General features: G+C 51.7%; 1 protein-coding gene across 11 annotated transcripts in view; it reads right to left on the bottom strand.

Moving 5' to 3' along the window:
• The window catches only part of KDM2B (lysine demethylase 2B), a 118,719-nt gene that overhangs the window by 60,587 nt on the left and 37,109 nt on the right, over positions 1 to 21,023 (bottom strand). For 10 of the 11 annotated variants that reach the window (XM_086347619.1, XM_086347616.1, XM_086347618.1 and 7 more), the window contains 5 exons: positions 19,616 to 19,709; positions 18,190 to 18,343; positions 9,936 to 10,051; positions 4,192 to 4,318; positions 1,421 to 1,905 (listed from right to left, as the gene is read on the bottom strand). In XM_086347619.1, the coding sequence (XP_086203745.1) occupies positions 1,421 to 1,905; positions 4,192 to 4,318; positions 9,936 to 10,051; positions 18,190 to 18,343; positions 19,616 to 19,709 (976 nt within the window). Of the gene's footprint in view, positions 1 to 1,420; positions 1,906 to 4,191; positions 4,319 to 6,491; positions 6,544 to 9,935; positions 10,052 to 18,189; positions 18,344 to 19,615; positions 19,710 to 21,023 lie in introns of those variants that run through there. The other variant, XM_086347624.1, reaches the window with a different exon arrangement.

The following is a 21,023-nucleotide window of genomic DNA, read 5'->3' as shown; positions in this document are numbered from 1 at the left end:
AAACAGGTCATTTTACCTCTCTGAGTCAACTTCCTTGTCAGGTACCTACCACCTGCTGAGCCCTGCTACCTGGCAGGTAGTAAGCTTTCAACAGGGCTTTCTTGGTGGCTCAGATGGTAAAGAAACTGCCTGCAATGCAGGAGACCAGGGTTCAATCCCTCTGTTGGGAAGATCCCCTGGAGGAGGCAGTGGTGACCCACTCCAGTATTCTTGCCTGGAGAATTCCATGGACAGAGGAGCCTGGCAGGCTATAGTCCATGGGGTTGCAAAGAGTAGGACATGACTGAGCAACTAACACACACACACACATAAGCTTTCAACAAATGTTATGATTACTACCAGACAAGGTCTCCCAGTATATTTCCTATTTCTTAAATACACTTCATATTTGTAGTCTGCCTAGAACAGCCTTCCTCATCTGAAGAACTCTATGTAATCTCTGAGGCCCAACTCAAATTCCCTGTACATAACTGTCCCAGAGCCCTGGCCCTCATGTGGCCAATGAATGTCCCCTTACCCTACTCCCCTGACCTGGGTACACACAGGCACTCAATTCCCTGCCTCCCAATTTCTTTTTGGCCACACTGCTAAGCTTGCAGGATCTTAGTTCCCCAAACAAGGACTGAACCCATGCCACAGTGGTGAAGTCATCAAGTCCTGGAGACCACCAGGGAATTTCCTCCTGATTTCTTTACCTGCCTGCTTCTCATTCCCCTGTGGCCAACACAGCTGGTGCTCAACGAGCTTGCTCAATAATTAGGCTCTGGGAGGGAGGTGAGAGAGAGATGGGAGGAAGGTTCAAGAGGGAGGGGACATATGTATACCTATGACCGATTCATGGTGATGTATGGCAGAAACCATCACAATGCTGTAAAGTAATTATCTTCTAATTTAAAATATAAAAATTAATAATAATTAGGCTCTACTTAAAGACCTCTCAATCCTGGTGGCCCACCTGAGATGGTCACTTAGGGGACAACCAGGATGAACAACCTGTTCACATGAAACAGAGGCATCCTCTGCGGTAAAAAAGCCAGCCCAGGGCAGCAAGTCTCCCTGAACATGATGTCAGGAGTGTCCCCAAGCCCAACCACAGCACTACTGGTACACTCTAAGTAGTGACACCCTACTGTCCTCAATGGCTGGGATTCTCAACATGTCCTAAGAGAGAGATCACTGTCAACTGCAGAGCCAACTTCCACTACGAGATCCCCTTGCAGGGATCTCAATGGTGGCCTCTACTTGGACACCCCAGATGGGCTTGTTTGGACCCGAGGTCCCTCTCCAAGCATGGACGTTCCCCCCAGGACAGTCTGTCCCAAGCTCCCTGGAGCTGAGCTACCCTCGAGAACCTGTATGTTGAACAAGACCTGCCCAACCCTCCTTAGCTGCCCAGCCCAAGGCAACCCCCTTTGCCCACCTTCACACCCTCCAGGAGGGCCTGGGGGTCCTCGATGCCCTCAGGGACACACTTCTTGTTCTCCGGGAGGGATTCAAGTTTCTCCACCAGAGCTTTCAGGCCCTTCAGTTCAAACTCGGTGAGGTGGGTCCATTTGGCAGAGACCTCAGTGGCAGGAGAGCCGGTGGGCGTCTTGGGGTAGTCAGTGGGCATCGTGGCAGACTTCACGCTGTCCTCTGACTCGTTTGACAGAGTCCTTTTGAGGAACCGCATGGCAGGGGCTTTGGGCTTCTTCCCGGGGGCCTCCTGGTCCTCGGACGGGGTGCTCGTGGGTGAGGCAGGGCCATCGGTGGATGCTCTGGGGGTCTTATCTGCACCCTCCTCCTCTTCCTCTTCTTCCTCCTCTTCCTCCTTCTCCTCCTGGGGCTGCTGCTCACAGGACTCCTCCTCCATCTCCAGCCAGGAATCAGATGAGAAGCCGTCTATGCTGGGCTTTCTTGGGGCATCTAAGAATGGGGTCGGGGCAGGAGGCGTGGAGGGAGAATGTCACAAGAAAGAGATGAACACCCCAAACTCCCTGCTGGAAGTCCCTGGAAGCCCCACTTGCTGTGCCTCCCTTTCCTCTGCACACTGAGCTCCTTCTGACATTCTAATGGCCTCTGCCTCCCTCAGGCCCTAGAAAGACTGCCATCAGACAGACACAGCTCTGCTTTTCCCCAGTTGTGTGTATCCTGACAGGTTGCCTCACCTCTCTGAACACACCTGGTACTGTATCTTTCAATATGGGAAAAAATAAAGCAAAAATGAGCAAATATTAAACGATTCCATTCATATCCAAAGTCCAGAACAGGAAGAAACTACATAAAAACAGAAAGTAGATTCGTGGTTGCTTAGGGCTGAGGTCACGGGCTTGGGCTGAAAGGACATAGTAGCTCAAGGGCACAGAATGCCTTTGGGGATGATGAAAATGATCTAAAAACTGACCGTGCTTGTGTCTGCACAACCCTGAGAACACATTAAAAATCACCGAATGGTACATATTTAAAAGGGTGAATTGTATGATATGTGAACTATATCTCAAGAATGCTCTTTAAAAAATTTAGGCACAAAATATTTCCCTTGAACACTCATAGTGAGCATTAAATAAGGCATCACAGAGCATTGTTCCTGGCACACAATTAGCTCTCAAGAAATGAGGTGTCCCCCAAATATCCCCCCTTCTCTTTGGTAGGGGGAAACTGGCAAGAAAATTGAAGAGAAACGTGGGTACCAGTGACCCAAACGTTACCGTAAGACTTCCTCTCAAGCCTGGAACAGAATAAGGAACTTTCTTCTATGGCCCTAAATTTCCAAGTGAGAGTGGTGACCCTCTCTTTCCTGGTCCTGCGGACTGCCACGAAATCCACCTCTGGTCCCCAAGGGAACATGTAGCTACTGCAACCATAGAGGTCATCACACTACTTCAGGATCATTTCCCATCTGCTACCAGGCTGGAAGCTCCCCAAGAGGAGCCTGTTAAGGTCTGGGTATTTTTGAGCACCTGAATCATCTAACAGGGATGAAACCACCCACCCCCCCAGAACCCCAGACAGAACTGAATTTCCAAAAGGCGCTCCCCAATCAAGACCCCCCCCACCAGCTGAAACATTGGTTCTCCATCACATGTCAGGCCTGAAACCCCTGGAAGTCAGGACAGTAGTCAAGGGAAGGAAGGAAGAGGTTTAGTAAGAGGGAAAAAACAAATCTAAACATCTTGTAAATCGCAGCAGAAATTGTTCAGGCCCTAAAGGAGATCGGCCGACCCCATCTTTCTATCCCATGATGAGAAAGATGCAGTGAGTGCAGCACAGTGACTCTAGCATCCAGAAGAAATCCTCGACTGTAGCAGCTCAGAGGCTGAGGGGAAGAAGCATATTCTTCCTACAGATCGCTCTTCGAGGCTGTCACAAGCTACATACAACTTCAGGGTGGGTGCCTGTGAGCCAAGATTCAAGGACTGAGCCATTTGTGGGGGGAGTGTGATGTCCCTTTAAGTAATAGCAGCTGGGCAGGGCGTTGCAGCTGCAGCTATAAATGCTCTCTCCCTGCCTCTGTCAAAACCACCCACCGCTCTGCCAAGCTTGCACCCCCAACTCTGGTCAACCCCTCCCTCTGGCTTATAACTGGCCTGGGTTTTGGGGAACTGGATGAATCTCTTAGGACTGCTTCTATATAGACAAAAATCTAACCTCTAGTGCAGGGAGAAAAAAAATCAGTTGGTGGCCAGGGAGGGACTAAAAAAAATAGAATCAGGAAACTTTGCTCGGTGGGGAGCCTGTCTCAGTAACCATGCCAGGGGACTAGCCCCTTCCCACCTCTGTATAATCAACCAGTAAAACCTGGGGGCCACCAAGATGACTCTGTTGGAGGTCATGATTTCCTTCACTTAGGACTATTTCAAGTGGGAAGCTAAGAAGGATGACTTCCCTGCCCCTCCTCAAGAGTCTCTAGGAATCTGCCCGATAACACTGGCTCAGAAGAATTCCTGGAACCCAGGACTCCCAAAGCCCCACTGAAAAAAATTACTTCTGGGAGGGGATATATGTATACGTATAGCTGGTTCATTTTGCTATTCAGTAGAAACTAACACAACATCAAAAGCAACTGTACCCCAATAAAAATTAATCTTTAAAGATAAATAAAAATACTGACCTAGAGATGGAAAAAAAAAAACAATACTGCTGAGAATTAAAAAAAAAAAATTATTTCTGCTGCAGCTGAGCTGTTGAGGCAGCCGAGCAAGGCTCACTCACCAATAAGCATTGATTCTCTCTGGTATTCCTGAGTGAGGTAGGACCGCTGGGTCATACAGTACACGTATCTCTCCAAGACATACCAGCACATCTCATAGTAGAAGGGGTAACGGAATTTGGGCTGCACCTGAAAGCAGAGATCCAGGAGCAGAGGTCAGCTTCTGGAGGGCAGAAGGGAAAGGCGGGAGAGAAGGGCACTGGGATGGGGTATGGGGGAGTTCCTGGGAGTGGGAGTCATTTTCATCATCTTAGCAAGAGCACAAATGGTGTGAAGGAAAAATGCAGGGGGGGCGGGGGTATGGGCTGGAGGGAAGCGCTGAAAGGGGCAAGATACCAGCATGCACGAATGAGGAGGAAGAGCGGGGAAGAGGCCTATGTGAGAGCGTCATTGCAAAGGTCCTCGAGCTTTGCACAGGGAAAGCTGTACAGGGTCCACTTTGTGCTTCGGTGAGATGCAGAGAAACAGAGGTGTCCCCTGATCTGATGGCGGAGGGCGCGGGTACCTGCGGCTGCGAGCCCCTGCCTGATTCTAGCTACCACAGACACAGGCTCCTCGCCCATTCTCAAAAATCCTTGCATAGATTCTACCACCGCTCCTTCCCGCCTTGAAAAACAGAAATCAAACCCCAAACCTTACCCGTTTGTAGACAGGCTGTCAAGTATCTCCTGTACTCAAGAGAAGGAGGCCACAACAGACGGACCAATGAGGATGGAGGGGGTGTGGCCTCTCCTGCCATCAGGGGCGGGGCCTCAGAGGGGCCCACCTCCTACGCCTCCCCCACGACATCTGGCACTGCCAGCCTTAGCTCCACAGAGGACTCCCTGTGACACAAGTCCCACGTGTGACCTGGGACAGTCCTAACACTGCAGGACACACCCCCCGGGTCTGGAGCAGGCGTCCAGCTGGAGATCCCCTTTTGACTGTTTCTTACAGGAGAGGAAGTATAGGTGCTGAGAGTTTGGTGCATCAGAGCTGTGAAAAGGCCGGGGGCCCCAGGGGGATTCCAATGGTTGGCAGCACGGACTCTATACGGATGAGATGGCAGCAAGAGATGGGAAAGAAGCAATAAAACTGATGGCCCTGGCATGGAGGAGCCTTCCAGAAACTACATCCCGAGAGGGCGAGGGTGGTGGGAGATGGTCCGTCTCCCACAGCTGGGCCCTCTTCTCTGAGACCACTCATGGCTCCCACATGTCCACATTCACTCCTGGACCCTCTCACCGAGCATGCATCAGCCTTGAGGGACCTGTGTGGCGGCCAGAGACCCCTCCTCACCTCTCCTGTCCTCTAGGAACTCAGGGAATTGGGTGTCAAGGAAGCGCACTCTCCCACCTTGCTTTGCTGACAACCAACAGGTGAGATTCTACATCTGGGAGGAAGGCAAATACAGGCAGACCTAGATGCTCCATCTACTCCATCATCCCTAAAATCCGGTCTTCCTGCCTCTCTTGATGTCCACCTGGATAAGGCCCCCTCTCTGCTCTCTGAGAGTCCCAGTTCCAGTTCCCATCCATCCCAGATCCCACTGACTCAGTTTCCCGACTGCAAGGCCCTGTCCCCACTTCTCCCATTTGCATCCTGGGTCCATCTGATCTCCCTGCCTCTGGGGGATGGTATGCTTTAGGATGAGATCCTGGCTGCCGCATGCTTTTGAGCTCCTGGGGAGATGCATGGAGTTGGGAATATCATTTAGCGGTTTCCTTGGCTCCAGCTTACTTTCCCAAGAACCCCAGTTTTATTGCTGGGAGAGTATTCATCGTTTTTCACAGTCATTGGATCAGTGTCCTCCAGAGTTTGAAAAGGAGAGAAGCTCTTGGGCCTGAGGCTGTCCTGGCCTCCTGTGAAGAGAGTTTGGGGAGGAGGTGGTTCTCAGCCCCACCCCACCCCTACTCCAGAACAAGGGCCAAGAGATTTTGAAATAAATCGTCAAAACCTACAAAGCAAGTTGAGGACAGGCAGGTCTGCCTCTTCTCAGACCCTCCCTCGCATCTCCTGACTTGATTGATAAAACTCTCAAGTTGCTTTTGACTTCTCAAATTTGGGAAACCGTCTGAGCCACTTGGCCCTGATGGGCACCAAGGCACCTGAGAATCTTTCTAGATTAAGAAAAAAATTGTTTTGTAGTTCCAGAGAGGAGGATAAGTCTCCCCTCATCATTGCTGAACCCAAGGGAAACCAGCTGGGTGAAAACAAATGCTGATGAAAGAATTATTTTTTGTTTTTGTTTTTGTTTTTTTTTTTAATTTTTTTTTTCCAAGAGAGCACCGCAGGAAACAAAATTTGCAAAGAATTGACTTACAAACAGGTTGTCGCCTTCCACCCTTCGCCTTCAAAAGGTTTCAGCCACATGCCTGGGAACATTAAACACACGATTGCTCAACATTACTTGTTGACACATTCGGAGCCTCACCAAATTGAGCTGATCATCGAAAGGCAAGGCAGTCAGAAAGCATGCAATGCTCCCAGCCTAGGGGAGTAATCAATCTCTCAGCGGGTCTCAAGGGGTCAGTTTGAGTTCCCAAAGGTCCATTCGAGTGGCACCTGGCCTAAGCCCTTCCTCCTGGAGCTGAGTGACCTCAGGCGATCAGAACCAAAGATGTTTCGGTGCATCTAGAACCCCAAGGTCTCAAGGACTTGAGAAACTAAAATATGAGGGTGGGTGGAAGTGTCTTAAAAATTGTTTTTCTCCTGGAAAAAAAAAAAAAGTCAATGGAAAAAAAAAATCCAATGGTAGGGGAAAGGTGGGAGGAAGGATAAATTATCTGCAATTTCCAAATAGATTCGCTAGCTGAGAGGGAATGGGGCATGTTGGCATTCATTACCTTTCCTGAGAAGGCTGTTTTCACTAGAGCCATTGGGCGGGGGAAAGAAAGATAAATATGAGAGACGGCAGTTTAGTGATCAATTGGACCATTCCTATCCTTTATCAAGCCAACTGGAGTTAAAAATATGGAGTGAGAGTTGTTGAGATGCTATCTTCAAATAATAAACATGCGACACATCCAGTCTTTGGTTAGCTCTTCACCCCTCTGCTTATCTTTAGAATGAGAGGGGAAAGATGGTCAGGAAATGAAAAACCCAGTCCCAGAACACCTGCACCTGTTCATGCTTGCTTTATGGGCAGCAGGGTGGTCACCTCTCATCCAGACGAGAAAAATTCAAATCATGAGAGCCAGACATGCTTCCTAAACATAAGAGAACATTGGGGTTCCCCTGATGTCTATGGGGAGGTCCCCCACCTTGGGCCACAAAGGCAAATGATTTTTCTAAATCAAGCCCATACCCCAGGGCTTAGAGACTGATGGTTTCCTCTGTCCCGCCCCCGGCATTTGGTTTCCAAGCAAATCCATGTTTTCGGACTCTCGAAAAACTATTTTTAAATGGCCATAACCTTCTTAAGAAAGCTCACAGGGATATAAAAAATTAAGCTGTAGCGAGCTGACGAGGAGCAGCCCTGGCATTTTATCTGGCTTCCAGGGCTCTCTTCCCAGCATCTTTTGTCTGCTTTGGCTCCTAAGACATAAACAATCGGGCCTTGTAGCCAAGCCCTCTCCAAAGACCAGAAATCAAAGCAGATTAAACAGCCTGCTGCTGGTTCCCGCCCAGCCTGCGCCCCATTCCCCCCACCCCCATCCCCGGCCTCTCCCCCTCAACCCCCCGCCCATCCACCTGCTTCAGGAAACCAGATGGGATGCCCACTGAGACAGGGAACAGTGGGCCTTAGGGGAGGGGGCCCTGCCGTGCTCATCTCGATGTAGGCGCGATATTCCACAGCAGCTCAGCATGGCGCTGGGGGTTCCACTCCATTACCCTCCCTCCCGCCTCCTGCTGATGGGGGAGGGCAGCTGGGCTCCTAACAGAATGACGACAGGACCCCAATCCACGGAGAAGTAGGATCCAGATTCCCTCGGGGGGAGCGGGGACAGCTGCCAAGTGAGTTTCTGTAGCCTTTAGAAATACCCCAGCCTGACTCGGGCTTTCAGGAATTGCCTGGAAAGTTGTGTGCTTGACTTCTTTCTCCTTTGCTCTCCCACACCTACCCGTCTGCTCACAAACAAACCGGTCCATTCTTTAGGGGCTGGCCAAAGGACAGTTGGCCAGAGTCCCAGACAGCTCTTGACCCAGACTACAAGTTGACCACTGGCACCCAAATGGTGCCTTTCTCTAGAACACCACGGGGCAGCAGCCTCCAGACCAGGGCTGGGACTGGCCTCACCAAAACCAGGAGAGGGATGGTCGGCAGGCAACAGAAGAGAGGCATGAAATTCCACAAAGCTGGACCCCTGGGATCCAGGCATCCCAGTAGCAAACCCACCAGGCTGAAGATATGCACTCGCCCTTGTGAACACACCTGCCCACTGAACACAGCATAGAGTGGTTCCCAGGGAACCTGTGGACGAGGCTCCTCAACACCAGGACTACTAAAAAGGTTAGTGCACACAGAGTGGCTAAGACTTTGACCCATGCATGTGATTCCAGGCAGACCAAGGCCCGGAAACAAGACCAAGAAAGGCAGGAACCCTGAGCACAGAGCATCTGCTTCTATGAGAGGGTCCATGAATGGCAACCCTCTCTGGGGCAAAAGTCACTTCCAAGGCAAAGCCTGAGATGGCCAGGTGTGGTCTACCCATACAATGAAATAGAATTAAGCCCTGGGAACAAAGCACTGACAGATACCACAACTGTAGATGAGCCTGAAGATGCTGCTAGGTGAAAGAAGCCAAACAGAAAAGGACAGGCCATACGATGCCATTTCCATAAAATATCCAGAATAGGCAAATCCAGAGACAGAAAACAGACCAGTGACTGCCAGAGGCTGGGGACGGGGGAGTGGGGAGTGACGGCTACTGAGGACGGGGTTTCTTCTTAGGGTGATGAAAACCCCTTTGCATTAGAAGTGATGGCTGTGAACATCGGCACATGCTAAACGCCAGTGAATTGTGCACTTTGTGTGTGTGGATTACATCTCAATTTAAAGGGAGAAGAAACACTCGAATAACTGTTAAGAACGAAGAAGTAGGCCTTTTGTGTCCTGGCTTCCCACTCTCAGACCTGTCTCAAATGCCCGGGGACACTGGGTCTGTTTCCTGCATGGAAGGGACAGGGATTTTCAGAGGAAATTTGTGGAATGGGAACAGAGTGGAGGACCCAGGTCAGGTGTCTGAGGCTTGGACTCTGCTCCTGGGGTGTGAGGTAGGGGAGACTTTGTGTCAAGAAGACAAGGGCCCCACCCCCCCAACAGCAGCAAGCAGACACTGAGACGGAGCTCAGGGACAGTCCCCCAGTGGACTCACAGATCGACACTGGCTTCCTCAGGGTCCCCCCATGGTCAAGATCTGAGCTGCTTCCCAAGATCCTAACCCCGCTCCAAACTACCAGCACAACCATCAACCACCAACCCCCACCCCCACCCCACTCCCTCACATCCCTTTATACACATGAGAAGAAGGAAGAGCCAGAGTTCCTGACATCTTACAGTGCTTTCTCAAGAGATACTTCCTCTTCGACAAGGGGGTTTTGGGTGCCAAGGGTCTGGAGGTGAACAGAAACACCCGGGGCTCTGAGTGGAGGCTCTCGTGGGCACCCCCTGCCCCAGAGAACTAGGACCAAGACCTGGCTTGAGGCAGGGAACTCAGGAGGGACAAGGAGCCAGGAAGGACTTTGGAAGGACCGCCCCGTGTGCCCTGAGGACGAGGCAGAGCTCAGGGGCTGGCACGGTCATAAGAAAAGGAAGCCGCCTCACCCGCGTTCTGTCCTCGATCTCGTAGATCCGCAGCTGCATGGGCACGTTGAAGCTGTGCAGGATGTTCCCGCCGAACACCAGAGAGTCTACGGGAGTGTAGACTGCATGGATCCAGCCTGGGGTGGGGAAGGGCACGGAAAGAAAGGGTCAGCAGCTGGCCCTGTGGTAATTCCCCATTAGGCCCGCACGTAGGATTGAGTGGAAGGCCTGGGTGAGCACCCGAGGATGTTCAGGCTGTGTGATGCAGATAGCTGAGCTCCTAGCTGTCCTGGAGGACCCAGACCTGAAGCCCCACTGGATCACTGCAAGCCAAGACCCCTGGCTAGCTCAAGTCCAGCCAGGGGGGCAGCTGCAGACCAGCCCCTTGTCCTGAAGACCTGAGTGACAAAGTGTTATGAAAAACCCGACTGTAGACGCCAACAGAGACAGGCTGTCCCCTGCTGCTGCCAGTCAGGGAGCTGGAAACCCCTCACTCAGACTACTCATATGGCCTGAAGCCTCTTCCGCATCATTCCAGAGATGCCTCATCTCAGGAGGGGTCAAGGATTACTCAGGGATGGCTCGAGGCCATAGCTAAGGCTCCTGACATCTTGACAGAGCTGCAGGACCCAGAGGCCCTCCTCTGCCTGAGGCCACCTCCTGCCATCAAAATCACCCACGGCCCATTTCCAGGTGGTCTCTTGCACCCCCCATATCAGCTCTGAGTCTGCTGTGCCCTGCAGCTGCTGACAAGTCTCTCTTGTCTGACTGCAGCTTCTGAACAGCTTGGAGCAGGGCTTTTTCATCTCCCTGAGCTCCCAGCCCAGAAGCTGGCACTACAGTTATGAGAAGGATCCCTCTGGGCCAGGCCCTGGTCTGAAGGCATTCCAGGCCTCATCTCATCTAATTCTCACAAGATCGCTACAAGGTACATGCAACATTCATCCCCAAATCACAGATGAGAAGACTGAGGCAGAGCAAAGTGAAATCAGTTGTAAGGATTGGAACCCAAGGAATCAGCCCCTGCTCTTGGCCCGTGATGTGATGGCTAGAGACAAAGCAAGCCGCCTAATTCCTCCAGTGAGTAACTAACCCATCTCAGACTGTGTTCTCAGAGCTCAGCAGACCTCCCTGTGGCACCCAGCTACCACACTGGACAGCGCAGAGCTGGGGGAGAGGGGGTGTTATATCCCACTCTCATTAACAGATACTGAAGCTGAGGCTAAGAGAAGGTAAGTCACTTGCTGAATGACGTCACAGCTGGTGAGTGAAAGCATCTCGGTTTTTTAGACACTGCATCAGGGGCTTAGCACAGGCCCCGGGAGTCCCAGGAGACAGGCCGGCAAAACACAGGAGCGGAGGCAAAGAGAGAAACAAACAAGACAGAGGCAAAAAGACAAGGACAGGGGACTCCCAGTCAAAGACAGAGGATCAGCAGGGGGGAAAGGGAACACACGGGTGACCTGAGATCCTGAGCCTTCTACCTAATTTGCTCAGAGGAAAATTACAGAGGCCTCCCCGCCAATCCCTGAGTGGGAGCAGATCCAGCCTGCTTCCTCGGCAAGCTGAACACGCCAGCCCTGAGTCAGGGTCAGCGGCGGGTGGCCACGGCTGCCGGGAGCAGCGCTACCACCTGGGAAGAGAGCCGGAGGCTGCAAGGCCACTGCTGGCATCTGTGTCGACGCTCTGGGCGGCTGGCCCTCCCCTGCTGGGGACAATAGGTGGGACAGGCCTGGTGGCGCGCAGGGCGGGGAGGGCAGGGGAACTCGCCAGCTAACGGCATGGGGGCGAAGGCTTTATGTAACCCGGATCTGCTGTTACCTCCCGCATCTCTGGCAGCATCTGTGCCAGCCAGGTGTGCCCTTGTGGCGTGTCCTGGGCTCCCTCCCTGCCCCTCCCCCGCTCCTTGCGGCCTCCAAAGCCACGGTTCCCACATTTGCTTCAGCCTCTCCACCTCAGCGGATTGTCTCAACTGTACATTTTTTTGTTTCTACCAAGCAGAGCCACGCTATCTATTACGATTGCGGTTACCACCATCAGCATTATTTAAGCAACACTTCCCAAGGCTGGGACCTAGGACAGCGGGACTCAGGCAGATGCTCATGGTGCGGTGAAGCCCAAATGGGACGAGGATTCCTGGGTCCCATTCCTATGCTGCAGCTCCACCCCACGAAAGCTCATGCCCGGAGATGGAGATGGTCTCCAGGGCTGATCCACCATGTGGCCTGGGGCACCTGACTGTCCCCACTCCGGCCTCCACGTGCCTGTGTGAAATGAGGAAGATCACTGCTTCCCTTGTGAGTAAGAACTCAAACCATGTAAGCAACTACCACTGATATTCGCTGCAGTCTTGGCCATCACGAGGGCTTCAGAAAGAACAGCGGCCACGTGAATCTGCGTTCATCAGCCCTGGACTCTCCCTTCTGGAAAGGCAGACACACCTGCCTTACAGTTATCCCTCTGATGTGAGAGATGCTGTTGCGGGGGGAGGAGGGGCAGGGAATCTGTGTTCCCAGATATTCCAGGAGTTCTAGAAACTTCTCTCCACTCTCCTCTCCAGGCCAGTGCCCTGCAGGTGGGTCAGGCAACCTTACTTGGATTAGAGTTGCTGCCCAGCCCCTCTCCCCAGCCCTTTTCACATCTTAAATGCTTGTTTCTTGGACTTCCCTGGAGGTTCAGTGGTTAAGACTCCACACTTCCACTGCAGAGGGTTCAGGTTCTATTCCTGGTGGGGGAACTAAGATCCCACATGCTGTGTGGCACAGCCAAAAAAAATTTTTTTAAATAAAATAAATTGTCTCTGAACGACCAAGGAGGGGAAGTAATAAAATTCATAAGTCCCATCTGAACCCACCCTCCCTGATGGCGACTCATTCACTGCACCCCAGGAAGCACCAGGGAACAGGTGTCCCCAGACTGGCAACTGTGCCAAGAAGCTGGCATCTACCTCCTGCTTCCGGGCCAGAAGTCTCCAACAACATGAAGTTAATCACAAAGGCTATTCAGGCCAGGCAATGGGAGACAGATCCAGTCATGGAAGGAAAGCAGGCAACCCAACAAAACCTACTGACAGGTGTGTTCTCTGGGACCTGAGGGGCCAAGAAGGCCAGAGGGGGCACACAGAGTCTGACCCACAGCCCAGCCACTCAGGATTTGGAATGCAAAGGCCCTGACCCACATCTGTCTATATCAGTGGCTACAGCAAGGGTATGTCTACAGTCCACAAAACTCAGGGTGCCTCCCAGAGGCCCACGGCCTGTTGCTTTCAGGAACACCCATGAACACCCTGTTCAGAGCCAGGCCCGGGACTTGGCCCGGCAGCTGCCAGGATGGCCTCTCCATTCCAGGACCTCCTCGCTGGTACGAAGCCATGGGCTGCATCAGAACCAGGGGTGTGTAGAGTTTGACCTGCCTGTGTTATCACAATAGGGAAATTTCACAAGGCTATCTGAATTGGCTTCCACTCCAGATAAATGGGCTTCCCTGGTGGCTCAGAACTTAAAGAATCTGCCTGCAATGCAGGACAGCCGGGTTCAATCCCTGGGTTGGGACAATCCCTTGGAGGAGGAAATGGGAACCCATTCCAGTATTCTTGCCTGGGAGAATCCCATGGACAGAGGAGCCTGGTGGGCTACAGTCCATGGGGTTGCAAAGAGTCAGACACAACTGAGCAACTAACACTTTGCTGATAAATGAGACAATGGCCCCCCACCCAGGCCCCATTCCCACCTGGGCCTAACTGGCTGCAGCTGAGCAGCAATTCTCTGGGTTGCCAGAGGCCCTCCACCTCAGCCTGCTTCACTGCCCTTCCTTCTCTGCTCTGTACCCATTTTACAGATGGATCATCTCAGGTCCAAGCCAGGTAACACTGTTAAATAGCTGTGAGTTACTGTTTTCTCAGACTGGCCTGAGTCTAGGAAATGCCTGGAGCTACTGTGAATTTCACTACCAGGCAAAGATGACTGAGGAGGGTCTTTCCCAGGCCCCTGTACTGGGCTCCTCCATCCCACTGCTAGCTGGCTAGATATGTACTCACGATGGAGGAAGTCTATCTCTCGGCCTCCCCAGCACCTTTCACACTGCCAAGTTGACCCTTAAGAAAGTCTATTAAATGAGCACACAATTATCCCCAAGTCACGGAGCCAGGAAGGGAACCAGATCCCAAGCCTGCTGACCCCCAGGCTGATGGGAAACCAGGTGGGATCTGAAACCAGACACACCTGGGTTCCATCTTGCCCTGTCACTTATAAACTGTGTGACCTTGGACTAGGGTGTTCACTTCTCTGGACCTTAGGAACCTTCACTTTTAAAAAGCGGGTGGAATGGGACTTCCGTACAGCAGATGACTCTGATCCCTGGTCAGGGAACTAAGATCCCACATGCTGTAGGGCAACTCAGCCCAAGCGCTGCAACTAGAGAGCCCATGTGCTGCAACTCGAGAAGCCTGCACGCCACAACAAAGACCAAGCACAGTCAAAAAACAAAATTAAAAATAGAAAGGGGGAGGGGTGGGGGGAAGTTTCCTTATGCACACAGAACTTATGTGCATAAAAGGATCATTACTCAGTAATGTAAGTTCTTATTACTATTAACTACAGTTCTCCAAAAGGGGAACTGGACATAGGTCAGGTCAAGGAAAGGAAAAAGATGTCACTAGGTCCACTGCTGAGTTCCAACTCCAGCATTCCTTATTCCCAATGATCAGGTTAAATCTTGGGGACACCCAACCCACTCTGGACTCTGACTCTGTGCGGACGGGTGAGGCCATTGTAGTCCCACCTCCTCTGCCTTTGAGAGCTGGCCAGTTCAGCGGGACAAACCCCAGCCCCTTTATCCAGGTCATCTTACTCCTCGGTCACCTTCGACATTCTTCCTCTTCCAGGCAGCTTTCCTGGACTACCCAGGAAGGAAGTCTGAATAACCACCACCTCTGAAGCACAGCTAGCACCCAACCCTTTCACCCTCAGACAAAAGAAGGCTCAACCGAGTCTACAGTTGACATCTTCCTCTCCCACCAGCATCTACTAGCTCTCACAGGGCTGAGAGGGAGCGAGGCCTGAGACCAGCGTGAGGCAGAACATGTCTGAGGTCACACCAAGGGGGTGAAAACCCAGGTCAGGGGTGGGAAATGCCAGAGTGAGAGTCTCCACTTTCTACACCCAATAGCTCACACATGCAGCGGCAGGAATCCCCGGGGCCCTTTCTCCCCAAAGCCACATCCCAGCTACCACAAATCTCAGATGTGTGTTCGCTTCAGAGGGTATGATGCTAGCAAGAATCCCTGGGCTCCCATGAGGACCCAAGATGCTCAGTGACCCCAAAACTCTGGCCCTTAAGTTTTCACTGGTTGGTAACAAGATGAGAAAAATGAAAATGGTATAGTCTCATAGACTCAAAACTAATGACTGTTCTTTATTCTGGATTTGTGTACAATCATCTTTTTTAGTGTCAGAATAGTCTTCCTTTCATAAAACAATAGCACAAACAGGTGACAGGTTAAGTAAAGCCCATATTTAGCAAAATTACAAGGTTCATGAAATCAGTGTCTGGAACCACATGTACACCCTGCCCCCGAGAAGGTGACAAATTTCAATTGTCTCTTTTTTTCTTCCAAAAAAATCCAGGAAAAAAAATCCTAGTGTCTCACTCAAGACCCTTAGGGCCAGAAGTCTTTTCTGGGATCTAAACAGATTCCTGCCAGCTGCAGTTAAAAGCCACATCTCCTCTTTCTGCCTTCAACACACAGTCATACCCCAGCTGGGGTTTACATGGCTGCTTCTTGAGACCTTTTCCAATCTGCCCAAGTCATCAAAATTAACACCCTTCCCATCCCAGATCGGGGGAAAGCAATGAGCCACCTCCCAGTTCAGCAAAAGACCCTGTGAGGAAAAGGCCTGTCTTCCTGGGAAGGGTGGGAGGCCTGCGCTCAGGGGACAGAGTTGGGAGGAATCTTTTTTTTAATGGCCACACCACACAGCATTTGAACCTGTGCCCCCTGCAGTAGAAGGGTGGAGTCTTAACCACTGGACTACCAGGGAAGTCCCTGGGAGGGATCTTGAGGGTCCCAGAGTTCAGCTTCACCCTGCCCCCATTGTAGAGATGGGACAGTTGAGGCACAGAGAAGGGAAAAGATTAACCCAAAGTCACAAAGACAACAGCAAGATCAAGAGCACACCAGCCTTCCTTTGAATCTAGCAGGGCCAGTCCTCCAGAACGCAGAGTGGCCCTGAACCCACTGCAGATTACCACCTCCTTCCCATCTCTCCACACCACACCGGCCAGGGTGTGCTCCATAAACACTGCCCACCAACTGCAATTCCTTCCCGTCTCAAGCAGGGGTCCCAAGCCTCCCCAGGTCAAGCAGGTCCAAAGATGGATCCGGGGCCCTGACAACAAAGTTACCCCCACTAAACCCTGCCACCTCCAAATCCCAGATTTACTGACCAGTGAAATCTCTGCCCAACTTTCTAGAAGAACCCACGTATGCAGGTCCCACATGCCCATGGCAGGAACTATCACCACAACCACTCCTCCTTCAGTTGACACTACTGCTTGGCGCAGACCAAAGGCCAACTCCAGTCCATCTCTCAGAAACTCAAGTGTGACTATCTTCTCCATCCAATGAATCTTACTGGCCTCAAAGGATATGCCTACCCTAAGAGCCACACTTACATTCAGCGGCAAATTCTCTGCAGGCTCCTTGGCATATAACCTCTACTTGTATACTTCCAGTGATGGGGAGCTCAGTGCCTAGCAGAGCAAGTCAGTCCAGCACTACTTGGAGACACCTCTTCTTCCAGATGACCCTTCAGCTGGCTGACGGCCGTTACCATACATCTTCACTTCCATGGTGAAACAATCCAACTGCCCCTTCAAATTTACCTCAGTTCAGTTCAGTCGTTCAGTCGTGTCCAACTCTTTGCAACTCACCTGATGTGATATCCAGACTCTTTTCTCTCTCTCCAGGTTGACTTCTCCTCCAATTTACAACCCACAAGGAACACAATCAGGTGGCCTGACCAACTCACTCACTCTTCTATCCAGTGGGATTGTTACCTTCCCCATGCAGGGTAAAACGCTTCCGCTAATGCAGCCTATGGAGAAGGAAATGGCAACCCACTCCAATATTCTTATCTGGAGAATCCCATGGGTTGCAAGAGTTGGACACAATTTACTAATCGGAGAAAACAATGGCACCCCACTCCAGTACTCTTGCCTGGAAAATCCCATGGACGGAGGAGCCTGGAAGGCTGCAGTCCATGGGGTTGCTAAGAGTTGGACACGACTGGGTGACTTCACTTTCACTTTTCACTTTCATGCATTAGAGAAGGAAATGGCAACCCACTCCAGTGTTCTTGCCTGGAGAATCCCAGGGACGGGGGAGCCTGGTGGTCTGCCGTCTATGGGGTCGCACAGAGTCGGACACGACTGAAGTGACTTACCTTACCTTACCTTAAAGACTAAACCACCACCAAGGCAGCCTAAGGGTCCCAGGTCCCTGGCCACATCCACTAGTGACTCAGTTTGTAACTGGCCAAAAGCCCTCAGCCTATCCCCCAGGAACTGTAGGCAAACAGGTCTTGGCTCACTCAGTCCTCATTACTACCCAGTAAGTCTCTCATTTTACAGATGAGAACACTGAGGCACTGAGAGGTTAAGTTATTTCCAGGAAATCACAGCTGGTAAATATCAGAGAAGGAATTTGAATTAGGGCGGGGTATTCTGGCCCCAGGGCCCATGCTCTTAATTACTGCCCTCTGTTGTAGTTATGGAGCTAATTATTTTGGGGGGAAGGGGAGAGTCCAAGTGCAGGAATTGACCTTGAGCCCAATTACATTTCATCTCATTCTGCAGGAAGGAGGCTGCCACTCTGGGTGCATTCCTCTCTACCCTGGCTTCCATGGGGTCATCCTTCCCCTGGGCCAACTCTCCTCTTCCCCATCCCCAGCCCGTAGGGTAAAGTCACCCCTTCCCTCCCCACAGGACCACCCTCATCCTCATTATCAGAAATCTCAGCAGGACATCTTGGAGAAAGGCATTCAAACTTCCCCAGACTGGGAGGGCTCTGGCTTTCTCCCAGGAGAAAATTCTAGCCCTCGGGCAGGAAGAAACAGGTACAATGTGAGAGGTTGTTTTTCCCCTGCAGCCTAAGGCCTGCTTCTCTTGGAGACTGCCCAAGGCCGGGAGGCCCAGAGAGACCCCATCGCCTGGCCTAAACCCCTGGTCACAGGAGGCTGCTAAGAGACAGCCCAGTGCCAGCCTCGCGGGAACCTACCGGAAGGGATGAAAAACGTGTAACCCTGTTTCAGCTCAATTCTTTGGCATCGCTCCACACGGTCTCCCAGGAAGATGTCGCTCTGTTTGCCTGACAGCACCCACTCCTCATACAGTGCCAAATTGTGCAAGGTTGGAGGAATCAGCCAAAAAATCTTAGGAGGAAAAGGAAGCAATAGGTTAAAGATCCAGGCCAAAGTCTCTGATTTCTTCCAGGCTCTGCCACAAGCCAGGAGATAGCCCCACCTGCCTGGGAGCAGAGAGGATGGGGGAGGACCCATCCCCAGGGACCCCTCTAGGACCAGGTTCCCCAAAGGGTCTCTGGAGGGGCAGGGAGGGCTGTGCTGCTGGTCTGGGAGGCCCGCTGCCTGCCTTTAGAGAATCTTCATTCCAGCTGAAACACCAGGGTGGAAAGACTTAGACTGGGTAGAATATTCTTTCTCCTGAGCCATGGGCTTGTGGGGGGAGGTGGGGCAAAGAGAGGAAGGGGGATTTCTTAAGTTGTAGGATAAAATGGCCCAATAAATAAACCCAGCTTGTGCTTGCTCTGGAGGAAGAAAAACATCTGGAACCAAGTGGGGTGACTTTCTAACCAGAATTTCTCCCAACATGTTTGGTTAAAACACATGCACACGCAGACCCAGAGGAGTAGGACGGCACACACATATTCTCAAGGAACACCCACGTCTGTGCAGGGACCCCTCCGTTCCCATATGGACAGGCACACAGGGGCAGACACAGCAGGAGCATCCTGAACACATGCCTCACCTCCTTTCCCTGGGTGATATCTGTCCCTCATGGAAAATGTTCTTGGAGGCAGGTGGTGCCAGCAACTAGACTTGTAAGTTAAAAGGTCACAGTGCTGGAGCTGGAACTACAGCTGGGGGAAGTGAATGCTGGGGGGTTCTTGGGAGCCAAATCTGGAGTTCTAATGTGGCCTAAGATGCTTCCCAGGTGGTGCGAGTGGTAAAGAACCCACCTCCCAATGCAGGAGACATAATAGACTGGGGTTTGATCCCTGGGTCGGGAAGATCCCTGGAGGAGGACATAACAACCGATTCCAGTATCTTTGCCTGGAGCATCCTGTAGACAGAGGAGCCTGGCAGGCTATAGTCCATGAGGTCACAAAGAGTCAGACAGGACTGAAGCATTCATACTCCCAATCGGGCCTAAGATGCTTAGGACATTGATGGACTGGGTGAACAGGGGTGAATGGGTGACCAGAAGTGATACAAAAGAGTTGACCTTGATCTTTCCCTCCAGAAAAAGACAGTGAGGAGGTGGCCCCAGGGTACCAAGTGGCCCTCAAAGTACTCACAGGGTGGGGGCTTGCTGAGGAAGGTGGGCGGAAGGAGAAAGGTGAGAGCCCCTCCATGCACAAACAGTCAGGGATGCACAGAGATTTGAAGAGACTCAACTCAACTTACCTTCCCACCCCGGAAAACATGGTACCAAACGGAAGTACCTCCAAAGTCGATGTGGAAGTCAGTGAAACAACCCTTCACACTCATCAGACAGTACCTGCAGCACAGGCGCGAAAAAATAGAAAAAACAATTCAGTGCCTGAATCACAGGAGGTGAGCAAAGAGCTTCAGAGATGCTTGACCTGCTGCCCTTTGATAAACGCTGACGCTGGGGAATTTTCTTTTTTTAAAAAACCCAAATCTAATTGGAGTTCCCCATGGGGGAAGCCCCTGTGATCACGTGATGAATCTCAAGCATTGGCTATCTGCCCCCAAGGCTGGGGGAGGCATCTTTGTTCTCAGGTTCCCGCCAGAGAAAGAACTGGCAACCCACAGGCCACTGTCTTCTTTGCAGACAGTTTCTACTCTTGTCCCACCCCCACACCTCCTACGCAAGCAAGAGGCTTCCTTTCTACTCCTTCCAGCTCCTGTACCTGCTGTTCTCCCAAGCTGCCAGGCCCCTGTGCAGCAGCTGGGCCCCCTGGAATTCAGTTGTAAACCACCTGCATTGCTTGCCAATTACTAGTCCCCATTCATCTCCTCCTTCATTCAACAATCATTGACTGAGAGCCAAGCAGTGGTCCAGTCCAGAGCTAGGCATGGCACTTAGAGAAAAGCATAGACCCCTGACCTGAAGGATGAAACACTCTTACTGGAACACAGCCCTGAAAAAGTTAAATGGCAAGACAAACTGCAATTGATTGCAAAGTAAGCAATGCAGCTGAAAGTACAAGGGTATCAGCCGTAAAAGACCATAGTGTTCGATTCCATGTATGGAATGTCCAGAGTAGGCAAATCTCGAGACAGACAGCGGGACAGTGGTGGCCAGAGGCTGAAGGAGGTTGGGGGAGGAAATGGAGAGTGACAGCTAGTGGGTACACGGTTTTGTTGTGGGGTGACAAAAATGTTCCAAAATTGATGGTGGTTGCATGACTCCGTAAACATGCTAAGAAACACTGAATTGTACACTTTAAATGGATGAATGGTGTGTGAAGTACATCTCAAAAAAAAAGTCAAGTGGTAAAGCCACTAGGGGTGGGATGGTGGAGAGGCAAAGAGGGAGGGAAAGAGGGAAGGAGAGCTTGGCCCTTAGAGGCTGGGACAGAGGGAGTACATTTGGAAGAAGAAACCTGCCAGCAGCTCTGCTTCTAAGCTCCTGCAACTGCCAGAAAACCCATCCTTCCTTACTCAGCCATCTCCTCCCTCCTCCCTCCACTTGCTGCCCTCCTAGGGCTAGGCAGAGCTCAGGAGGGGGACGGACAGGCTTCCAGGTCTGGGCCTGGCAGATGGCGGTGCCAGGGCCCCCTCCCTCCCACCTATCCCTTCCCACAAGAGCCACTGCTGGGGGCAGTCCACCCAGGGCTCATGCTCA

This window comes from Bos grunniens, chromosome 17, assembly GCF_055505025.1.
Source record: "Bos grunniens cultivar Pamir isolate PY7600 chromosome 17, Bosgru_T2T1.0, whole genome shotgun sequence".
NCBI classification, from domain to species: Eukaryota; Metazoa; Chordata; class Mammalia; order Artiodactyla; family Bovidae; genus Bos; species Bos grunniens.
This window is presented reverse-complemented; position numbering and strand designations above follow the sequence as displayed.